The 20,144-nt window shown below is 59.0% G+C and overlaps 1 protein-coding gene across 2 annotated transcripts in view; it reads right to left on the bottom strand.

The window, feature by feature from the left end:
• The window catches only part of TRPV4 (transient receptor potential cation channel subfamily V member 4), a 29,080-nt gene extending 10,006 nt beyond the window's left edge, over positions 1-19,074 (bottom strand). Inside the window, exons 1-6 of one of the 2 annotated variants that reach the window (XM_060192566.1) lie at positions 19,054-19,074; positions 8,697-9,101; positions 6,024-6,196; positions 4,657-4,809; positions 3,493-3,633; positions 1,121-1,419 (exon numbers count right to left, since the gene is read on the bottom strand). In XM_060192566.1, the coding sequence (XP_060048549.1) occupies positions 1,121-1,419; positions 3,493-3,633; positions 4,657-4,809; positions 6,024-6,196; positions 8,697-9,076 (1,146 nt within the window). In that variant the 5' untranslated portion in view covers positions 9,077-9,101; positions 19,054-19,074. Of the gene's footprint in view, positions 1-1,120; positions 1,420-3,492; positions 3,634-4,656; positions 4,810-6,023; positions 6,197-8,696; positions 9,102-10,616; positions 10,825-19,053 lie in introns of those variants that run through there. The other variant, XM_060192565.1, reaches the window with a different exon arrangement.
• Positions 19,075-20,144: the final 1,070 nt, after the last annotated feature.

Below are 20,144 nucleotides of genomic sequence, written 5' to 3'. Positions count from 1 at the left end.
GACAGGACAAGGGGCAGGACAAGGGACAGGACAGGGGGACAGGACAAGGGGATAGGAAAAGGGGCAGGATGGGGCAGAACAGGGGGGCAGGACAAGGGGCAGGACAAGGGACAGGACAAGGGGCAGGACAGGGGGACAGGACAAGGGGATAGGAAAAGGGGCAGGATGGGGCAGAACAGGGGGGCAGGACAAGGGACAGGACAAGGGGCAGGACAGGGGGACAGGACAAGGGGCAGGACAGGGGGACAGGACAAGGGGCAGGACAGGGGGACAGGACAAGGGGCAGGATGGGACAGGACAGGGGGCAGGACGGGACAGGACAGGGGATGGGGGACAGAGGAAAAAATGGGACGGGACAGGACACAGGACAGGATGGGACAGGGGAAAAAACGGGACAGAACAGGACGGGGACATGGGATGGGACAGGGGACAGGGTGGTCCTCACTGAGCCATCTCCCTCCCCCTGCAGGCTCAGAGGAAAAGGGATGCTCCCTCCTCCTCCTCCTCCTCTCCCTCTCTCCTCTCCCTCTCTCCTCTCCTTCATCCTCTGCCTCCTCCTCCTCTCCCTCTCTCCTCTCCTTCATCCTCTGCCTCCTCCTCCTCTCCCTCTCTCCTCTCCTTCATCCTCTGCCTCCTCCTCCTCTCCCTCTCTTCTCTGCCTCCCCCTTTTCCTCTGCCGCCCCTCATCTTTCTCCTCCTCCTCTTCCTCTTCTCCCTACTCCTTTTTTCTCCTTCCCCACCTCCTCCCTCTCCTCCTCCTCCTTTCTCTTCTCCCTCCCCCTCTCCCTCCTCCCCCAGCACCCTCCCAGTCCTGAGCTGTCACCAGTGTCCCCTCCAGGTGACCAGGGCAGCAGGACCACCCAGGCCCCCTGTCGCCCCTGCTGCTGTCTCTGGTGGGCACGCGAGAACCGAGGTCACACCCCCCGCACTACACCATGGCACGACCCCCCCTCCTACAGGTGGGGAAACTGAGGCACAGGCAGGCGGTGAGAGGCCCAAGGTCACAGGCCGGGAGAGGACAGAGCCTGGAGGCCACCCCGACCCGGCCCGTCAGGGGCGAGGGGCGAGGAGAGGCACCCCAGGAGGAAGGCAGCGGCGAGGGCGGCCCCTCCGCGCTCACCCCGATCTTGCCAGTCTTGGCGGCCATCATGAGGGGCGAGAGCCCGTCGCTGTTGAGCAGGGCCTCCAGGTTGCTGTCGGGGAAGAGGCGGGCGCACTTGAGCAGCAGCAAGTCGTACATCTTGGTGACGAAGCGCGTGTTGTCGCGGGTGTTGTCTGCGATGGCCACCAGAGCGTGCAGCACGGTGTTGCCGCGGGAGTCCTGGCGCCGCAGGTCAGCCTTCTTGTGGGGGTTCTCCGTCAGGTAGTGCACGATGTGCGGCTGGTTGGTGCAGGCCGCCAGCGACAGAGGCAGCTCACCTTCGAGGGGGGTGGCCGTGAGGGTGATGGGGATGTCCACCCACAGTGGGAAACAGGGCACATGCCTCACTGTGTGGGGGCCTGGGCTCCAGACCCGGCTCCACCATGCACAGCACCAGGCACAGCACCCAGGGAGTCCCATGGAGGGTGGGCAGGGCTGTGGGGTCTCTCCTCTCTCAGCACCCTGCACAGCACCCAGGGAGCCCATGGAGGGTGGGCAGGGCTGTGGGGTCTCTCCTCTCTCAGCACCCTGCACAGCACCCAGGGAGCCCCATGGAAGGTGGGCAGGGCTGTGGGGTCTCTCCTCTCTCAGCACCATGGACAGCACCCAGGGAGCCCCATGGAGGGTGGGCAGGGCTGTGGGGGTCTCTCCTCTCTCAGCACCCTGCACAGCACCCAGGGAGCCCATGGAGGGTGGGCAGGGCTGTGGGGTGTCTCCTCTCTCAGCACCAGGCACAGCACCCAGGGAGCACCATGGAGGGTGGGCAGGGCTGTGGGGGTCTCTCCTCTCTCAGCACCCTGCACAGCACCCAGGGAGCCCATGGAGGGTGGACAGGGCTGTGGGGTCTCTCCTCTCTCAGCACCCTGCACAGCACCCAGGGAGCCCATGGAGGGTGGGCAGGGCTATGGGGTGTCTCCTCTCTCAGCACCATGGACAGCACCCAGGGATCCCATGGAGGGTGGGCAGGGCTGTGGGGTCTCTCCTCTCTCAGCACCAGGCACAGCACCCAGGGAGCCCATGGAGGGTGGGCAGGGCTGTGGGGTGTCTCCTCTCTCAGCACCCTGCACAGCACCCAGGGAACCCCATGAGGGTGGGCAGGGCTGTGGGGTCTCTCCTCTCTCAGCACCAGGCACAGCACCCAGGGAGTCCCATGGAGGGTGGGCAGGGCTGTGGGGTCTCTCCTCTCTCAGCACCCTGCACAGCACCCAGGGAACCCCATGAGGGTGGGCAGGGCTGTGGGGTCTCTCCTCTCTCAGCACCAGGCACAGCACCCAGGGAGTCCCATGGAGGGTGGGCAGGGCTGTGGGGTCTCTCCTCTCTCAGCACCATGGACAGCACCCAGGGAGCCCCATGGAGGGTGGGCAGGGCTGTGGGGGTCTCTCCTCTCTCAGCACCCTGCACAGCACCCAGGGAGCCCCATGAGGGTGGGCAGGGCTGTGGGGTCTCTCCTCTCTCAGCACCAGGCACAGCACCCAGGGAGCCCATGGAGGGTGGGCAGGGCTGTGGGGTCTCTCCTCTCTCAGCACCAGGCACAGCACCCAGGGAGCCCCATGGAGGGTGGGCAGGGCTGTGGGGGTCTCTCCTCTCTCAGCACCAGGCACAGCACCCAGGGAGCCCCATGGAGGGTGGGCAGGGATGTGGGGTGTCTCCTCTCTCAGCACCCGGCATAGCACCCAGGGAGCCCCATGAGGGTGGGCAGGGCTGTGGGGGTCTCTCCTCTCTCAGCACCATGGACAGCACCCAGGGAGCCCCATGGAGGATGGGCAAGGCTGTGGGGTCTCTCCTCTCTCAGCACACTGCACAGCACCCAGGGAGCCCCATGGAGGGTGGGCAGGGCTGTGGGGTCTCTCCTCTCTCAGCACCAGGCACAGCACCCAGGGAGCCCCATGGAGGGTGGGCAGGGCTGTGGGGTTTTTCTCAAGCTTCAAATTTACTGAACAAAAATTTGGCTATGCCAGGTGGTGGTGTAACCAGTAGCACACACACACTACCATACACAAGGACCCAGGTTCCAGCCCCAGGTCCCCACCTGCAGGATAGAAGCTTCATGAAGTGTGGAGCAAGGCTGCAAGTGTCTGTCTGTCTGTGTATGAAAAAAGGAGCCAAGCTAAAACTAAAACGCAGGCAGGAGGTCCAGGGTGCTGACAGGTGTCCCAGCCCCCGGGGGTTCTCACAGTCCCTGCTGTGCTGTCAGGGAAACTGAGGCTGGGAAGAACAATGTCCCTCATACAACAGTCCTCCTTAAAGGAGGAGGTACTGGTGCCACCTGGGGCCGTGCCTCTGAGCATTTGGGCAGAGGTCATGGGACCTCCAGATCCTCCCCCAGCCCCTGCCCCCCAGCCTCTCCTCACCGAAGTAGAAGTAGCCTCCCTCGTCCTTGGGCTGGAAGAAGCGGCCCCGGGCCTGTGCGTGCACGTCCGCCCCCCGGGCCACCAGGAGCTCCACATAGTGCTTGCAGCGGCGTTCAATGGCGATGTGTAGGGCCGTCTGACCTGGGCACCAGAGCCAGAGTTCCGTCACCCGGGCAGGGACACTCAGTCAGGGGACACTCACCAGGGCAGGGGACACTCACCAGGGCAGGGGACACTCACCAGGGCAGGGGACACTCACCCGAGCAGGGGACACTCACCCGGGCAGGGGACACTCACTTGGGCAGGGGACACTCACCCGGGCAAGGGACACTCACCCGGGCAGTGGACACTCACCAGGGCAGGGGACACTCACCAGGGCAGGGGACACTCACCCGGGCAGGGGACACTCACTTGGTCAGGGGACCCTCACCCAGGCAGTGGACACTCACCAGGGCAGGGGACTCTCACCCAGGCAGGGGACACTCACTTGGTCAGGGGACCCTCACCCGGGCTGGGACACTCACCAGGGCAGGGACACTCACCCAGGCAGGGGACACTCACTTGGTCAGGGGTCATTCACCTGGGCAGGGGACACTTACCCAGGCAGGGGACATTCACTCGGGCAGGGGACACTCACTTGGTCAGGGGTCATTCACCTGGGCAGGGGACACTTACCCAGGCAGGGGACACTCACCTGGGCAGGGGACACTCACCCAGGCAGGGGACTCTCACCCGGGCAGGGGACACTCACTTGGTCAGTGGTCATTCACCCGGGCAGGAGACACTCACCCAGGCAGGGGACTCTCACCCGGGCAGGGGACACTCACTTGGTCAGTGGTCATTCACCTGGGCAGGAGACACTCACCCAGGCAGGAACACTCACGCGGGCAGGGGACACTCACCTGGACAGGGACACTCACCCGGGCAAGGGACACTCACCCGGGAAGGGGACTCTCACCCAGGCAGGGACACTCACCTAGGCAGGGACACTCACCCAGGCAGGGGACACTCACCTGGGCGGGGGACACTCACCCGGGCAGGAACACTCACTCGGGCAGGGGACAGTCATAGGAGCAGGGGACTGTCACCCAGGCAGGGACGGCCATGAGGACAAGCCACAGGAGCAGGCCGGTCACCCGGGCAGACCCCACCCGGCCCCAGCACCTCGGTAGTAGATGTCTCGGAAAGGCGCGTTGATGAACTCAGGTGCGTTGCCCACGCGCTCGGCAATGTCCAGCAGCATGGGGATTGTGTCATTGCGGCCCCCGCTCAGGTTGAGCAGTGCCTTGGGCAGGCAGGTCTTCCCCGTGGACGGCTCTGTGGGATCAGGGGTCAGCCATAGCCGGGAGTTGGCAGACCATGGTTATTTTCATTTCCTTTTCTTTTCCAGAGCCCTACTCAGGTCTGGCTGATGGTAGTGCTGGGGAGTGAACCTGGGACCTCATAGCCTCAGGCAGGAGAGGCTCTTGGCAGAACCATGATGCCATCTCTCCAACCCTGGCTCTCAGTCTGTACCCACAGCCCCAGGGGGCTGAGACCCCTCCCCAAAGACACAGGGCACAGGGCCTTTGAAATGTGCTGGGCCAGCAGGGGAGACAGCACACTGACTCTGCAGTAAGACTCTTCTGCCTGAGGCTCCCAAGTCCCAGGTTCAACCTCCAGCATTGCCATCAGCCAGAGCTGAGCAGGGCTCTGACTAAAACAAACAGCTCTGGACATAGTGAGCACAGGGCCTTTGCACAGGCTGTGCCTGGGCCTCCCTCTCTGGCCCTTCCTCCTCTTTCCACCTGGGGAACTGCAGTCTAGACTCACACCACCTCCTCTGGGAAGTTCTCCTAGGTTTTCCCAACGAGGGCAACTGTTCCACTAAAGTGGCTTGTTGATACTCATTGGTTTGCAATCGTGTATTGGCTCCTGCGATTGCCAGACCCGTCTAGCACACCTCGGGGGGACTTTGTTCATGTTCTGCTGCCCCGTGCCCAGCACGGCACCTGGCCAGGCCTGAGCACGGTGACCTGGAATCCAGCAACTGTTGAGTCCATAAACATTCAGTGAGTGGGGAGCAGGACGTGACCAGGAATTCTGAACGATGGAGAACCCAGAGTGTTCTGCAGTGGGCCTGGGACTATACCCGGGCCTTGGGCTTCCACTCCCCACACCCCCAACTGTAGTGGGGCTCAGGATCTGCCAGCTGGGGCCTGGGGAGGTGGAGAAAAGTAAAAGGGGAGACACGCACATCTGGGTCTGACCACTAGGTGGCGTGGCAGCTCTGTCCTGGGGGCCTTGAACCCAGGACCTTAGGCACTGAAACTGGAGGCTCTAGACAGACTCAGCAGCCTGAGACTGGACACATTCATGGGGCAGGATTTGGGGAACCCTGTTTAGGAGAGGGGACACATGATTGGGGGTCCAGGGATGGGGTCAGAACTGAGGGCGGGGGCTAGCATGGGGCTATGTGAAGTTTTCCCCTTGCAGGTGGGGACTGGGGGATCAAACCCGGCTCCCCACCCCCAGACCCCTGAGCATCTCACCCCGGAACTCCTCGTCGGTCAGACGCTTCTTGTGAGCCAGCAGGAAGGGCAGCAGGCCGTCCAGGTCTGAGGTGGAGCCCCGGGACACGATGTCAAAGAGGACGGGCCGGTTGAAGACCTTGAGGACGGGTGGCGGCTGGGGTGCCGGGGCCTTGGGGCTCTGCGGCTGCTTCCTGCGGGTGGGCAAGGCAGGGTAGTGGACGGCACAACCCCTCACCCACCGCCCCTGGGCTGAGGGCCAAGGGGACCAGACGGAGGGGAGATGGAGTGTTCCCCCACAAACTCTCCCTGTACCTGCCGTGTGCTGAGTGGAGAAGCAAGTCAGAAACAAACAAGCCCACCCATCCACCAACCCACCGACCTGTTACCCATCCATCCATCCATCCATCCATCCACCCATCCATCCGTCTGCCTGTCCATCTATCTTTCCATCCTTCTTTCCAATAATTCTTCCTTCCTTCCACACACTAACACATTTCCCCATCCATCCATCTGTCCGTCCATCACCCAGACAGTCATCCACCAGTCCCTACACCTTCTGGAACTCCGAGGTCACTTTTGAGTCGCTTCGTCCAAGGCCCAACATGGAGGGAGCACTCAAGCTGGGAGGTGAGGAGACAGTGCACCCGGTAGAGCACACATCTCACTGAGCGTGCACGAGGCTCCGGGTTCAAGCCCTGGGACCGTATGGAAGCGTCATAGCTGGCACCACGAGGATCTCAGCGGTGATGGGACATTGTTTTGGTCTCTCTCTCACGTACGTGTGCTTGTGTGCATGTACATGTGCACACTCGCCCTTTCTCTTCAGGTATACGGAATGGTCGGCAGGTGGGTGGGTAGGTGAGTGGATGGATGCGTGGATGCGTGGACAGAAGTGTGGGTGGGTGGTGGATGGATGGATGGATGGATGGATAGAAGTGTGGGTGGATAGATGGATGGATGGAAGGATGAATGAGAGTGTGGTAGATGGATGGATGACGGATGAATGGATGGAAGGATGGGAGTGTGGTAGATGGATGAGAGGATGATGGACTGAAGTGTGGATGGGTGGGTGGATGGGTGGATGGATGGGTGGGTGGATGGGTGGGTGGGTGGATGGGTGGGTGGGTGGATGGGTGGGTGGATGGGTGGGTGGATGGGTGGATGGATGGGTGGGTGGATGGGTGGATGGATGGGTGGGTGGATGGGTGGATGGATGGGTGGGTGGATGGGTGGGTGGATGGGTGGGTGGGTGGATGGGTGGATGAATGGGTGGGTGGATGGATGGATGGGTGGGTGGATGGGTGGGTGGATGGATGGATGGGTGGGTGGATGGGTGGGTGGATGGATGGATGGGTGGGTGGATGGGTGGGTGGATGGGTGGATGGATGGGTGGGTGGATGGGTGGGTGGGTGGATGGGTGGATGGGTGGATGAATGGGTGGGTGGATGGGTGGGTGGATGGATGGATGGGTGGGTGGATGGGTGGATGAATGGGTGGGTGGATGGGTGGGTGGATGGGTGGGTGGATGGGTGGGTGGATGGATGGATGGGTGGGTGGATGGGTGGATGAATGGGTGGGTGGATGGGTGGGTGGATGGGTGGATGGGTGGATGGGTGGATGGATGGGTGGGTGGATGGGTGGGTGGATGGGTGGATGGATGGGTGGGTGGATGGGTGGATGGGTGGATGAATGGGTGGGTGGATGGGTGGGTGGATGGGTGGATGGGTGGGTGGATGGATGGATGGGTGGGTGGATGGATGGGTGGGTGGATGGGTGGATGAATGGGTGGGTGGATGGGTGGGTGGATGGGTGGGTGGGTGGATGGGTGGATGGATGGGTGGGTGGATGGGTGGATGGGTGGATGGATGGGTGGGTGGATGGGTGGATGGATGGGTGGGTGGATGGGTGGGTGGGTGGATGGGTGGATGGATGGGTGGGTGGATGGGCGGATGGGTGGATGGATGGGTGGGTGGGTGGGTGGATGGGTGGGTGGGTGGGTGGATGGGTGGATGGATGGGTGGGTGGATGGGTGGATGGGTGGATGGATGGGTGGGTGGGTGGGTGGATGGGTGGATGGATGGGTGGGTGGATGGGTGGATGGATGGGTGGGTGGATGGGTGGGTGGGTGGATGGGTGGATGGGTGGATGGATGGGTGGGTGGATGGATGGGTGGGTGGATGGGTGGATGGGTGGGTGGGTGGATGGGTGGATGAATGGGTGGGTGGATGGGTGGGTGGATGGGTGGATGGATGGGTGGATGGGTGGATGGGTGGATGAATGGGTGGGTGGATGGGTGGGTGGATGGATGGGTGGGTGGGTGGATGGGTGGATGGGTGGATGAATGGGTGGGTGGATGGGTGGATGGATGGGTGGATGGGTGGGTGGATGGGTGGATGGGTGGGTGGATGGGTGGGTGGATGGGTGGGTGGATGGGTGGGTGGATGGGTGGATGGGTGGGTGGGTGGATGGGTGGGTGGATGGGTGGATGGATGGGTGGATGGGTGGGTGGATGGGTGGGTGGACGGGTGGATGGACGGGTGGATGAATGAGTGGGTGGATGGGTGGGTGGATGGGTGGATGGATGGGTGGATGAATGGGTGGGTGGATGGGTGGGTGGATGGGTGGGTGGATGGGTGGGTAGGTGGGAGTGTGGCTCAAGGTGTATGAAGTGACCCTGCTCCTCATACTCACTCTATGACCTTCCTCCTCCAGCGCTTGTTGTCACTGGGGTGGTGGCGATAGGTGCCGTAGTCAAACAGCGAGTCCATGGGCGCCTTCTTGGGCCCAGGTGCCACCGAGGACTCGTATAGGGTGGACTCCAGCAGGTCGATGGGGTTGGGCACCCCCTTACGGAAGGCACCCTGGAACTTCATGCGCAGGTTGGGGCGCCCGTCCCCGGGGCCAGGAGGCCGCCCCACGTCAGTGGATGGAGTGGGGGAGCCTTCGTCTCCCTCAAACAGGTTAGCCAGAGAAGACAGGGGGAAGGCTTCCGCCCCAGGGTTGCTCTCCTCCCCGGGGGGCTCAGCGCCCTCCACGGTTGGGCCCGCGTGAGGGCCTGTGCTGGGCTCCATGCTGACCCAGGATCGTCTGCCCAGCCTGTGAGGAAACGGGGGTATTGGTGAGCCTGGCCGGCAGGAGGGAAAGGCCCCAAATGCCCCTCACTTGGGCAAATAGCTCAGTCAGCCGCTGGCTGCTTCAAAGCCTGCCTGTAATGACAGGGACGCAGAGGTCACGCCCAGATGTGGTTGCCACCAGCCCCGCTGGAGCCGGTTTCAGAAGCCAGAGACGCCCAGCCAATACCCAGCAAGAGGGGGAGGGGGAAGGAGGAGGAAGCGGTGGAGGAGAGGATCAGGAGGAGGTGGAGGAGGAGGACCACAAGGAGGATGAAGAGGAGGACAAAGAAGGCCTCTGTGGGCTGGGGGTGTTGGGAGATCTGGAAGGGGTGACTAAGTGGATGGATGGATGGAAGGAAGGAAGGAAGGAAGGGTGAGTGGATGGATGGATGGATGGATGGATGGATGGATGGATGGATGAGTGGATGGATGGATGGATGGATGGATGGATGGATGGATGGATGGATGAGTGGATGGATGAGTGGATGGATGAGTGGATGGATGGATGCATGCATGCATGCATGGATGGATGGATAGATGCATGGATGGATGGATGGATGGATGGATGGATGGATGGATGCATGGATGGATGCATGGATGGATGGATAGATGGATGGATGGATGGATGCATGGATGGATGGATAGATGGATGCATGGATGGATGGATGGATGAGTGGATGGATGGATGGATGGATGGATGGATGGATGCATGGATGGATGGATAGATGGATGCATGGATGGATGGATGGATGAGTGGATGGATGGATGGATGGATGGATGGGTGGATGGATGGATGGATGAGTGGATGGATGGGTGGATGGATGGATGGATGGATGGATGAGTGGATGGATGGATGCATGGATGGATGGATGAGTGGATAGATGAGTGGATGGATGGATGGATGGATGAGTGGATGGATGGATGGATGAATGGATAGATGGATGGATGAGTGGATGGATGGACGGGTGGGTGGGTGGATGGATGGATGGACGGATGGATGCATGCATGAATGGATGGATGGATGCATGGATGGATACATGGATGGATGGATGAGTGGATGGATGGACGGGTGGGTGGATGGATGGATGGATGGATGGATGGATGGATGGATGGATAGAGTTAGAGATTAACTCAAGACCAACCCAATAAGCTGCAGAGTCCCATAGAGCAGGGTTCAAAGTTGGTCACTATGGGACGTAGCTAGCAAGTCTCCCCCTTCCTGCCTGTTTCCCCCATGTTGTGTAGGTGTCCAGGGGCAGTGAGCACATGTCCAGGGGCCAGTGCTGGGCCTGACAGCACCCACTGGAGCCCGGCTTGGGACCACGTGACCCCCACCTCCACCCGGCACTGGGAGGTGAATCACTGTGTGATACAACAGGCCAGCCGGCCCACCAGACGCAGGCCGGCTCCCAGCAGTGCGCACACACCCCACCCCCCACCTCATCCTTCCCGCCTGGCTTCCCACTCACTGCCCCTCCTCCAGGAAGCCCTCCCTGACCTCAGGCTCCATCTGTCAGTAGGACAAGTTCATTCTCCTTTGACCTTGTGACAAGGCTCCAGGGGTTCCTGTTTCTCAAGATGAGGAGCTTCAGTCCTGCAGTGGGTGGCCTGGGATGGGCTCTCTCACTCCCAGGCCCTGGGCCCCACTGGTGGACAATCAGCTCTGGCCTCTGTGGGCTGCTGGGCTGGGGGCAGAGACAGGGCAGGAGGGATGTCTATATGTATGTCTGTATGTATGGGGTGGCTGGGTGGGCAGGTGAATGGATGGATAGACAGACAGAGAGAAGCAGCAGAGTCAGTGCCCACCTGTTCAGGCTGCTTGAATATGAACAAGGGGAATATTGGAGCACAGGTGGGAGGCACAGGGGTGGGGGTCAAGCACAGAGAAGCCCAGAGCTGCCCTACACTCTGGGTACCAGTGGGGATGGGCCACCTAGGGTTCAGAGCCACACAGGTTTCAGTTCGAATCCCAGCTCTGCTGTGCATGTGCCACCTGGGCCTCAGTTTCCCCCTCTGCAAAGTGGGCGTGCCAGCAACTGCCTTCTCAGAGGACTGCAGGAAGGACAGGGCTGGCTCAGGCCTGGCCGGTGGGGACCCTTCATCCCCCGGGTCACAGGTCATCACGGGAGGTAAGGAGGGGGGGAAGGAAGAGGGGGAGTGGGAGGAGGAAGAGGGGGTGTGGGAGGAGGAAGAGGGGGAGTGGGAGGGGAGAGGAGGGGCTGTTCTGGATGAAGCTGCAGCCTTCAATACCACCCTGGGTGTGGGCACCGGCCCTGACTATCTTGCTGACTTTGACGGTGTGAACCCCAGGTCCCCCAACAAGAGAAGAGGGCTGCTGTGGCCTCAGGGACCAGGCTTCTCTGGGCACCAAATAAACCCTTAAGAAAGCGTTTGTTACGACCATGCCCAGGATTCACCCAGCCCCACATTCTAGCTCTCCGGCCTGGCAGGCACAGGCCAGGTTCAGATCCATCCCCCAGCCCCTCTGGGACCCAGTGAGCAAAGCTGACTCTTGCTCCCACTTCAGGAGGGAGGAGGACACTGAGGTTCCAGGAGGCCCCCAGGGAACCACAGGCCTGGAAGGAGGGCTCAGGGCTTCCAGCCCTGAACACGCGCACACACACACACACACACACACACACACACACACACACACACACACACACGCGGTCTCCCTGCTCGCCTGTGGTCAGGAGGATGTTCACTCCCTGTTCCCAAGTGCCCGGTGGCTGTAATTACACATTCCAGGCCCCTGCCGGGCAGGAGGGCTATCGCCAGCCTGCCTCTGCGTGTGACGGACATGCGTGTCTCTCTGTGTGTGCCCGTGTGAGGCCCCCACGCCCCCAGGGCTTGTGTGGAGACGGCAGGCAGCTCCCAGCTGGCAGGGTGGGGGGCTAGGCTCCCTCACTTGTGTCTCTGAGGTGCCAGCCCCTCCTTGAACAGGCAGGGAGGCAGCAGTCACTGTCATGGGGGGAGTCTGGGCCCGGCGGAGGTGGGGTGGGGGTGGGGGTGAGGGCCCAAGGAACAGGGTCAGAACTCACTCTTCCACCCCCCAAGTGGACAGAACTCAGGGAATGGGGAGTCAGGCAGTAGCGCAGCAGGTTAAGCGCATGTGACGCAAAGCGCAAGGACCGGCTTAAGGATTCCGGTTCCCCACCTGCAGGGGAGTCGCTTCACAGGCGGTGAAGCAGGTCTGCAGGTGTCTGTCTTTCTCTTCCCCTCTCTATCGTCCCCATCTCTCTCCATTTCTCTCTGTCCTATCCAACAACGAATGACATCAACAACAACAATAATAACCACAAGGTTACAACAACAAGGGCAACAAAAGGGGGAAAAATGGCCTCCAGGAGCAGTGGATTCATGGTGCAGGCACTGAGCCCCCAATAACCCCGGAGGCAAAAAAAAACTCAGGGAGTACCTGCTATGAGCCGGGCACAGGGGGTGTGGGGGTGACCAAACTGAGGGAGACCTCACTCTTCTGGGGCTGATCTTGGCGGTATGGGAGGCAGTTCAGTTAGCCATCTGGTGGTGTTTCCAGCTGTGTAGACCAGCAGGCTTGGGAAGAGCTGGGTTCAGGGGGGACAGTGGGGGCCTGAGCCATGTGAAGCCAGGCCAGCACTGGGGGCGGCAGGGAAGGGGGCCAGAGATAGCAGGCAGAATGGCGTGGGGGCGGGGGAAGGGGGCAGGAGCTGGGTGAGCTTGGGCAAGCCTGCCCTTCTGGGCCTCTGGTAACGGTGGTGGTGGATGGGGGTGAGTGGGTCTCTGAGGAAGCTGGGCCAACAGTGGGGTGCAAGGTCAAGTGCCCCCCAGCACCAGGGGATTAAGAGGGAGGGGCAAAGGCTGTGGTGCCTGTGGCCTTGTCTGCTCCCCTGGGGATCCAGTCCAAGAAAGTGGATTAGCTCTGGGCGAGTTGGGGCATGTGTGCACTGCGGGGAGGGGCCCCTCCTTGCAGCTGCCCCCCCAAGGGCATATATGCCCTGTCTGTAGGCGAGGGGACAGCAGGAAATGCCTGGCCTGAGGGGGCAGGCTGATGACCTCCCCTCCCCAGCCCTCAAGCATTCACAAGGGCCCTTCCAGGCTCCTCTTGGCTCCCCCCCCCACCAAGTCCCACACCCCCAGGGGCCTGTCCACCTTCTGAAAGAGTGAGGGGTGTACCCCAGACCGTCTCCACCACCCACAGGGCTCCCCTGGGGCTGAGCTCGAACCCAGGGCCTCCCATGTGGCAAGGCCTGTGCTGTACCCGCCCAGCCGCTTCTAACACCCTCCACAGTGTTTGCCTTCAAGGCCCCATGAGTCACCCTCCCACACCCCCACCCTGTCCGGTGGTGTGAGCACAGGGGGGGCTCCCTCCCAGGTGGGGCCCCCACAGGACACTGGTGCTCCTCTGTCTGTCTGTCAGGGCGGGTGGCCTGCTGCACACAGGGAAGAGGAGGCAGGGGGTGGGGAGGGAGGACTCCTAGTGGCCACAGTCCCCATCCCGAGGCTCCCTGCTCAGGCTGGGGATCCCTTTCTGGGGTGCTGTGGGACATACCACCCACCTTCCAGAACAGGCTGGGGGTGGGTGTGGAGGGGTGAGGAGGACTGAGCGCTGAGGTGTATAAACCCACCCCATCCAGAGCCCTCTTGGAGGGAAACTGAGGCTGTCAGGAGCCCTGTGTCCAGCAGTGTCCTAAGGAAGGGAGGTGGGTTCGGAGGGCGCTTGGGGGGCACACAGTCTGCCTACTTGGCCCTGAACGTGTCACTTGGCTGTCCTGGGCCTGGACCCTTCACTGGACACCGCCCAGTGTGTCTGAAGGGCAGAGCACCAGACTTGCAGGCCTGAGTCCAATCCCAGACATCTGGAGCGCACGGTGAGGCTCTGAGCTCTGCATCTCTTTCTCTCACTAATAACTTTTTTTTTATTGCCACCAGGGTTGCAAATCCACCACTCCTGGCAGCCATTTTTTCCTTTAATTTATGTATTTTTATTTACTAGGACAGAGAGATGTTGAGAGGGGAGGGGGAGAGGGAGAGAGAGAGACAGGGGGCCGGGCAGTAGCGCAGCAGGTTAAGCGCATGCGGTGCAAAGCTCAAGGACCAGCATAAGGATCCCCGGATCCCCATTCAGGCCCCCAGCTCCCCACCTGCAGGGGGGTCACTTCACAGGTGGTGAAGCAGGTCTGCAGGTGTCTATCTTTCTCTCCCCCTCTCTGTCTTCCCCTCCTCTCTCCATTTCTCCTTGTCCTATCCAGCAACAACGACAACATCAATAACAACAACAGGGGCAACAAAACAAAACAAAACAGGAAAAGTGGCTTCCAGAAGCAGTACAGATACCAAGCCCCAGTGATAACCCTGGAGGGAGGGAGCGAGGGAGAGAGAGAGAGAGAAAGGGAGAAGTACAGACATCTGCAGACCCGCTTCACCGCTCATGAAGCTTCCTTCCTACAGGTGGGCAGCGGGGGATTGAACCTAGATCCTTGTGCCTGGTAACATGTGCACCACCTGGCCACCTCCTTGTAAGGTTTCAAGTTAAGAAATGAAATGATCAGAAGTCGGGCGGTAGCGCAGTGGGTTAAGCCCAGGTGGCACGAAGCACAAGGACCGGCGTAAGGATCCTGGTTCGAGCCCCCGGCTCCCCACCTGCAGGGGAGTCACTTCACAGGCGGTGAAGCAGGTCTGCAAGTGTCTGTCTTTCTCTCCCCCTTTCTGTCTTCCCCTCCTCTCTCCATTTCTTTCTGTCCTATCCAAGGACAGCAACAACCACAACAATAATAATAATAACCACAACAATGATAAAACAAGGGCAACAAAAGGGGAAAACATGGTCTCCAGGAGCAGTGGATTTGTGGTGCAGGCACTGAGCCCCGGCAATAACCCTGGAGGCAAAAAAAAAAAAAAAGAAGAAGTGAAATGATCAGCCACGTCTGTGTGCGCACGTGTGGAGGCCGAGGGGGTGAGGGTGGGAGCTCTGGGGGAGCCGCCAAGCTCTCAAGCTCTCGCTGGCCGGGAGAGAGTGAAGTGACGTGGGCACGGCGCCGGGCACCCTCTGCTGCCTGTTTACCTGGCAGGTCTCGGCCCAGCCCGCTTCCTGTTTGCTGAACAGAGGCCGCCTGTGACCAGACAGAGCCCCAGTGTCCTGTGCCCCCCACCCGGGGAGCCCCCACACCGCCCAAGCGGGGCAGGCTATGGAGGGGGGGAAGGGGGAAGGGATGGCCAAGCCACATCACACAGGGCCGCTCTCCCCGCCCCCAGAGGCAGTGTGGCCCAGTGGTGTCAGAGCCCGTGCTGCACTACACAGAACCCACACAGGGCTGGGTCCTGTCCAGGAGAGATGGACATAGGGACAGACAGCAGAGTGGCTGCCAGGGCTGGGGGCGGGGCACTGGCAACAGGCTTGAGGCTCCTTCTTGGGTTGATGAATTCTAAGCACATTAAATTTTAAAAAAAATAAAAACGTCAAATCAACTGAATTGGGTCAATAGGGTGACCACCTACCATGTGGGAGACCCCAGAACCACATGAGAGGACCACAGCACCAGAGGAAGCTCCAAGGATGGTGGGGTGGTGCCCTGATACCATTCCCTCCTCCCCTCCCTCTTTGCCTCTTGTCTCTCTCCTCTCTAAAGCTAAAATCAGGAAGAATGTCGGCTGGGAGGAGTGGAATTACCCATAAGGGAGGCTCCCAACAACCTCCCCACATGCACACTCACACTCACTCACTCATCTGGTAGAGTGCACATCTTACCAAGCTGAAGGCTCTGAGTTCAAGCCCACGTGCCACATGTAAGTGGCATGGATGGTGGAATGGTCTCTCTCTCTCTCTCTCTGTCTCCCTGTCTCCCTCTCCCTCTCCCCCCCCTCTACTGTCTCTCAGAAAATTGGGGCCAGGTGGTGGCGCACTTGGTTAAGCGCTCACATTACAGTTCACAAGGACCCAGGTTCAAGCCCCCTGGCCCCCACCTGTAGGGGGAAAGCTTCACAAGTGATGGAACAGGGCTGCAGGTCTCTCTCTCTCTCTCTCTGTCTCACTCCCTCTCTATCTCCCCCTTCTCAATTTCTCTCTGTCTCTGCCCAACAATAAATAAGTAAAGTTTTAAAGAACAAATTAAAAGTGCTCTCACACCGGAGAGAAAGGCTTCCATCAACAAACAGGAAATGACGTGTGTGGGTGAGGTCATGGGGAAAAGGGACTGTGCTCCACTGCTGGTGGGAATGCAGACTGGGGCAGCCCATTTGGAGACCGTGCGGAGAGTCCTTACACAAACAAAAATGGAATTACCTTATGACCCAATAATACCACTCTCAAGGCACTTATCCAGTGGACTCTCAAGCACTAATCAGAAGGGGCATACACACCCCTGTGTTCACAGCTGCATTTTTCACAACGGTCAAAGAGTGGAAGCAGCCTAAATGCCCATCAGCAGATGACTGGCTAAAGAAGTTATGGGATGAAATACTACACTGCCATCAAAAAGATGCTCTTATGTTCTTTGGAAGAAAATGGATGGAACTGGAAGTGATGATGCTTAGTGCAATAAGTAAAGAGATGAAAGACAGCTGCCAGATGGGACCACTCAGATGTGGAATCTAGAGACCTGACTTACAAGAACTTGCCAAAAGATAAAGAATCCAGACAAAACAGAAGCCAGCAAACTGTAAGACTTGTGAGAACTCTAGTGGCGATCTTCAGGAGGTGGGAGGGTGGGGACACAGAGCTCTGGTGGTGGCTGTGGTGGGGAGCTGTACACTGTCATCTTAGAATCTTATAACCCAGGGAGTCGGGCGGTAGCGCAGCGGGTTAAGCGCAGGTGGCGCAAAGCACAAGGACCATTGTAAGGATCCCGGTTCAAACCGCGGCTCCCCACCTGCAGGGGAGTCGCTTCACAGGCGGTGAAGCAGGTCTGCAGGTGTCTGTTTTTCTCTCCTCCTCTCTGTCTTCCCCTCCTCTCTCCATTTCTCTCTGTCCTATCCAATAACGACAACAACAATAATAACTACAACAATAAAACAACAAGGGCAACAAAAGGGAATAAATAAATAAAATAAGTATTTTTTTAAAAACTTAATAAAAAAGAAAAAAAAGAATCTTATAACCCACTATGAATCGTAAACAAACATTTATTTATTTTTTACCAGAGCTATTTTTTTTTTTTTTGCTCAGCTCTGGCTTATTGTGGTGTGGGGGTTTGAACCTGGTACTTGACAGAGCCTCAGGCATGAGAGTCTGTTTGCATAACCATTGTGCTATCTACCCTCTGCCCAATAAACTTTTTTTTTAAGTGGTGGCACACATCTGTGAGACCTTGGATTCACCCCTGGCACCACATCACAAATTCTCTCCCCACCTCTCTGCCCCCCACCCATCAGGTCCCTGGAAAGAGTGGGTGGTGGCCTATGCGGCTCCTGTCTCCGTGACAGCGTCCCCAGCCTCAATTTCCTTGGGAATCTGGGAAGACACTTGAGGACTGAGGACGCACACAGGGGCACACCAGCTCGGCCGTCCCCCTGCCCAGGACCATACACTCTCACTAGGCCATCCCTCCCTCAGCCAGCGACCCCCTCCGGAGCCAGAGGAGGGACGAGGCCTTGAACCCCAGCACACACCCCCAGGTCATGAGGTCCTGAGCTTGGCCCAGGCACGGCTCAGCCAGAGAGAGGCGGTTCTGCTTCTCTCTCCCTCTTTCTCTCTCATTAACAAGGAAACGACAAAAATTTTAAGAAAATCAGATTTGGGAGTCGGGCGGTGGTGCAGCGGGATAAGCGCAGGTGGCGCAAAGCACAAGGACTGGCATAAGGATCCTGGTTCGAACCCCCGGCTCCCCCCCTGCAGGGGAGTCGCTTCACAAGCGGTGAAGCAGGTCTGCAGGTGTCTGTCTTTCTCTCCCCCCTCTCTGTCTTCCCCTCCTCTCTCCATTTCTCTCTGTCCTATTCAACAACAATTAAAAACAAACCAAAAAAAGGGGCAACAAAAGGGAAAATAAATAAATATTTAAAAAAATAATTAAAAAAAAAGAAAATCAGACTCAAGGGACCAGGCAGTGGCACATCAGCTAAGAGCACGTTACCACCTGCAAGGAACAGTGTTCGAGCCCCCGCTCCCTACCTGTAGGGGGGAAGCTTCAGGAGTGGTGAAGCAGTGTTGTGTGTGTCTCTCTCTCCCTTTCTATCTGTTTCTCACCTTTCACTTTGTCTCTGTCTCTATCCAATAAATAAATAAAATGAAAAGTAAAAAAAAAAAAAAGAATCTTAAAAACAGATTCTGAGCTCACCCCTGGGAGTTCCCGCCCCAATTCGAGCGCAGGGGGGTGGGGTGGGGGGCAGGCTGGCAGCAGGCACACCTGCACCCACCCAGAGACGCCAGTCCAGAGGTGGGCAGCCCCCAGCCACGGGTGGGGCACAGCTGTCCCCCCAGGAGACACAGCCAAGGCAGCACTGAGGAGGCTTTGTGTGGGGCGGCCCTTACTCACCACCCCAAGGAAAATAAGGTTCCTCCCGTCCGGTGGCCGCCTCTGAGCTCATTGGGAGCTGGACTGGGTGGCCTCCCATCTCTGCTCAGAGACATAGAGTGACCTCCTGAGGACACACAGCTGACGGAGGCCAGGGCTCAGGGCAGAAGGGGAGTGTTGTGAGCAGGAAGTCAGAGTCACAGTGAAAGCCGGGGCTTGGGCTTCCTTCCTTATCCCTGGGCAAGACAGGAGGCTGGAGTAGCCCGGGAACCTCTCCCAGGAGCCAGGCCAGGGACAGAGAGACCAAGTCACTTCCCAAGGCCACACAGCAGTGCGGGGCAGAGAGGGGACAGGCACCCAGGAGGCTGAGCCGGCCGCTGGCTTCCCAGGGTCCTGAATGACAGAGCCTAGGGACGCCCTCTCTATCCCTCTGAACCTTCACTTTCCTCAGGTCAAAGAAGAGACTCGGCCTTGCTGCCCCCCACCCCCACCCCCCACCCTAATCACCTCCAGGGTGAGGCAGCTCTGCACAGCAGCCAAGAGATGTCCTTACAAACAAGACAGCCAAGCTGAGGAGACAACTCAGCAGACAGAGTGCAGGGCTTGCAGGCCTGAGGGCTGAGGTTCACTCCCCGGCTCAGCATGGGACTGGACTTGTGGTCCAAGTTTAAATCAAATAATGGATTGGGCTGGGAAGACAGCATACTGGTTCTGCAAAGAGACTCTCAAGCCTGAGACTCTGAGGTCCCAGGTTCAATCCCTGGCTGAGCAGTGCTCTGGTGTGTGTGTGTGTGTGTGTGTGTGTGTGTGTTCATCTCTCCCATTAAAATAAAGACATAATTTTTTTTTAAAAAATCAGCCAATAGGGACTGAGTGGTGGCGTACGTGGTTGAACGCACATATCATGTGCAAGGATATGGGTTCAAGCCCCCGCCCAGGGGGTAAGCTTTGCGAGTGGTGAAGCAGGTCTATAAGTGTCTGTCTTTCTCTCCCCCTCTCTGTCTTCCCCTCCTCTCTCCATTTCTTTCTGTCCTATCCAGCAACAATGACATCAATAACAACAACAATAACTACAAGAATAAAACAATAAGGGCAACAAAAGGGAATAAATAAATGAATATTAAAAAATGTTTTTAAAAAATCAATAAATGGATCTTTAGGAAAAGCAAAAGCAACATAGACCGCAGAGAATGTCCACAGTCCCCCTCTCCCCCTTTCATAGGTGGGGAGACTGAGGCCCAAAGGAGGGACGGGATTGGCAGGCAGCAGGATCTGAACCAAGGCTCCTGTTCCGGGCTTCCAGTGCCCAGCAGGCAGGGGGACAGTGTTGGCAGCTCCTGGCATCGGCTCTTGTCCAGGGATGGTCTTTTGGCTGAGCTCACACGTCTTTCTTTGCCCCAACGCGCCTGCACCTCCCACCTGGCCCAACATACCCCCCTCTGGGGGCCCCCTGGGAGACACACCCCGAAAAAAACCAGTGGAGGGAAAGGAGAAGGCTGGGTGGAGAACTGTCCTTGCAAAGAGGGGGTCAAGCGCCCCAGGTAACATGTGGAAACTGAGGCTCAGAGCGACAGGGGCCTGGGCCCAGCTCCCCTGGG

The sequence above is a fragment of the Erinaceus europaeus genome, chromosome 6, assembly GCF_950295315.1.
Source record: "Erinaceus europaeus chromosome 6, mEriEur2.1, whole genome shotgun sequence".
Taxonomy (NCBI): domain Eukaryota; kingdom Metazoa; phylum Chordata; class Mammalia; order Eulipotyphla; family Erinaceidae; genus Erinaceus; species Erinaceus europaeus.
The sequence above is the reverse complement of the archived record's forward strand: the minus strand, read 5'-3'. Positions and strand labels throughout refer to the sequence as shown.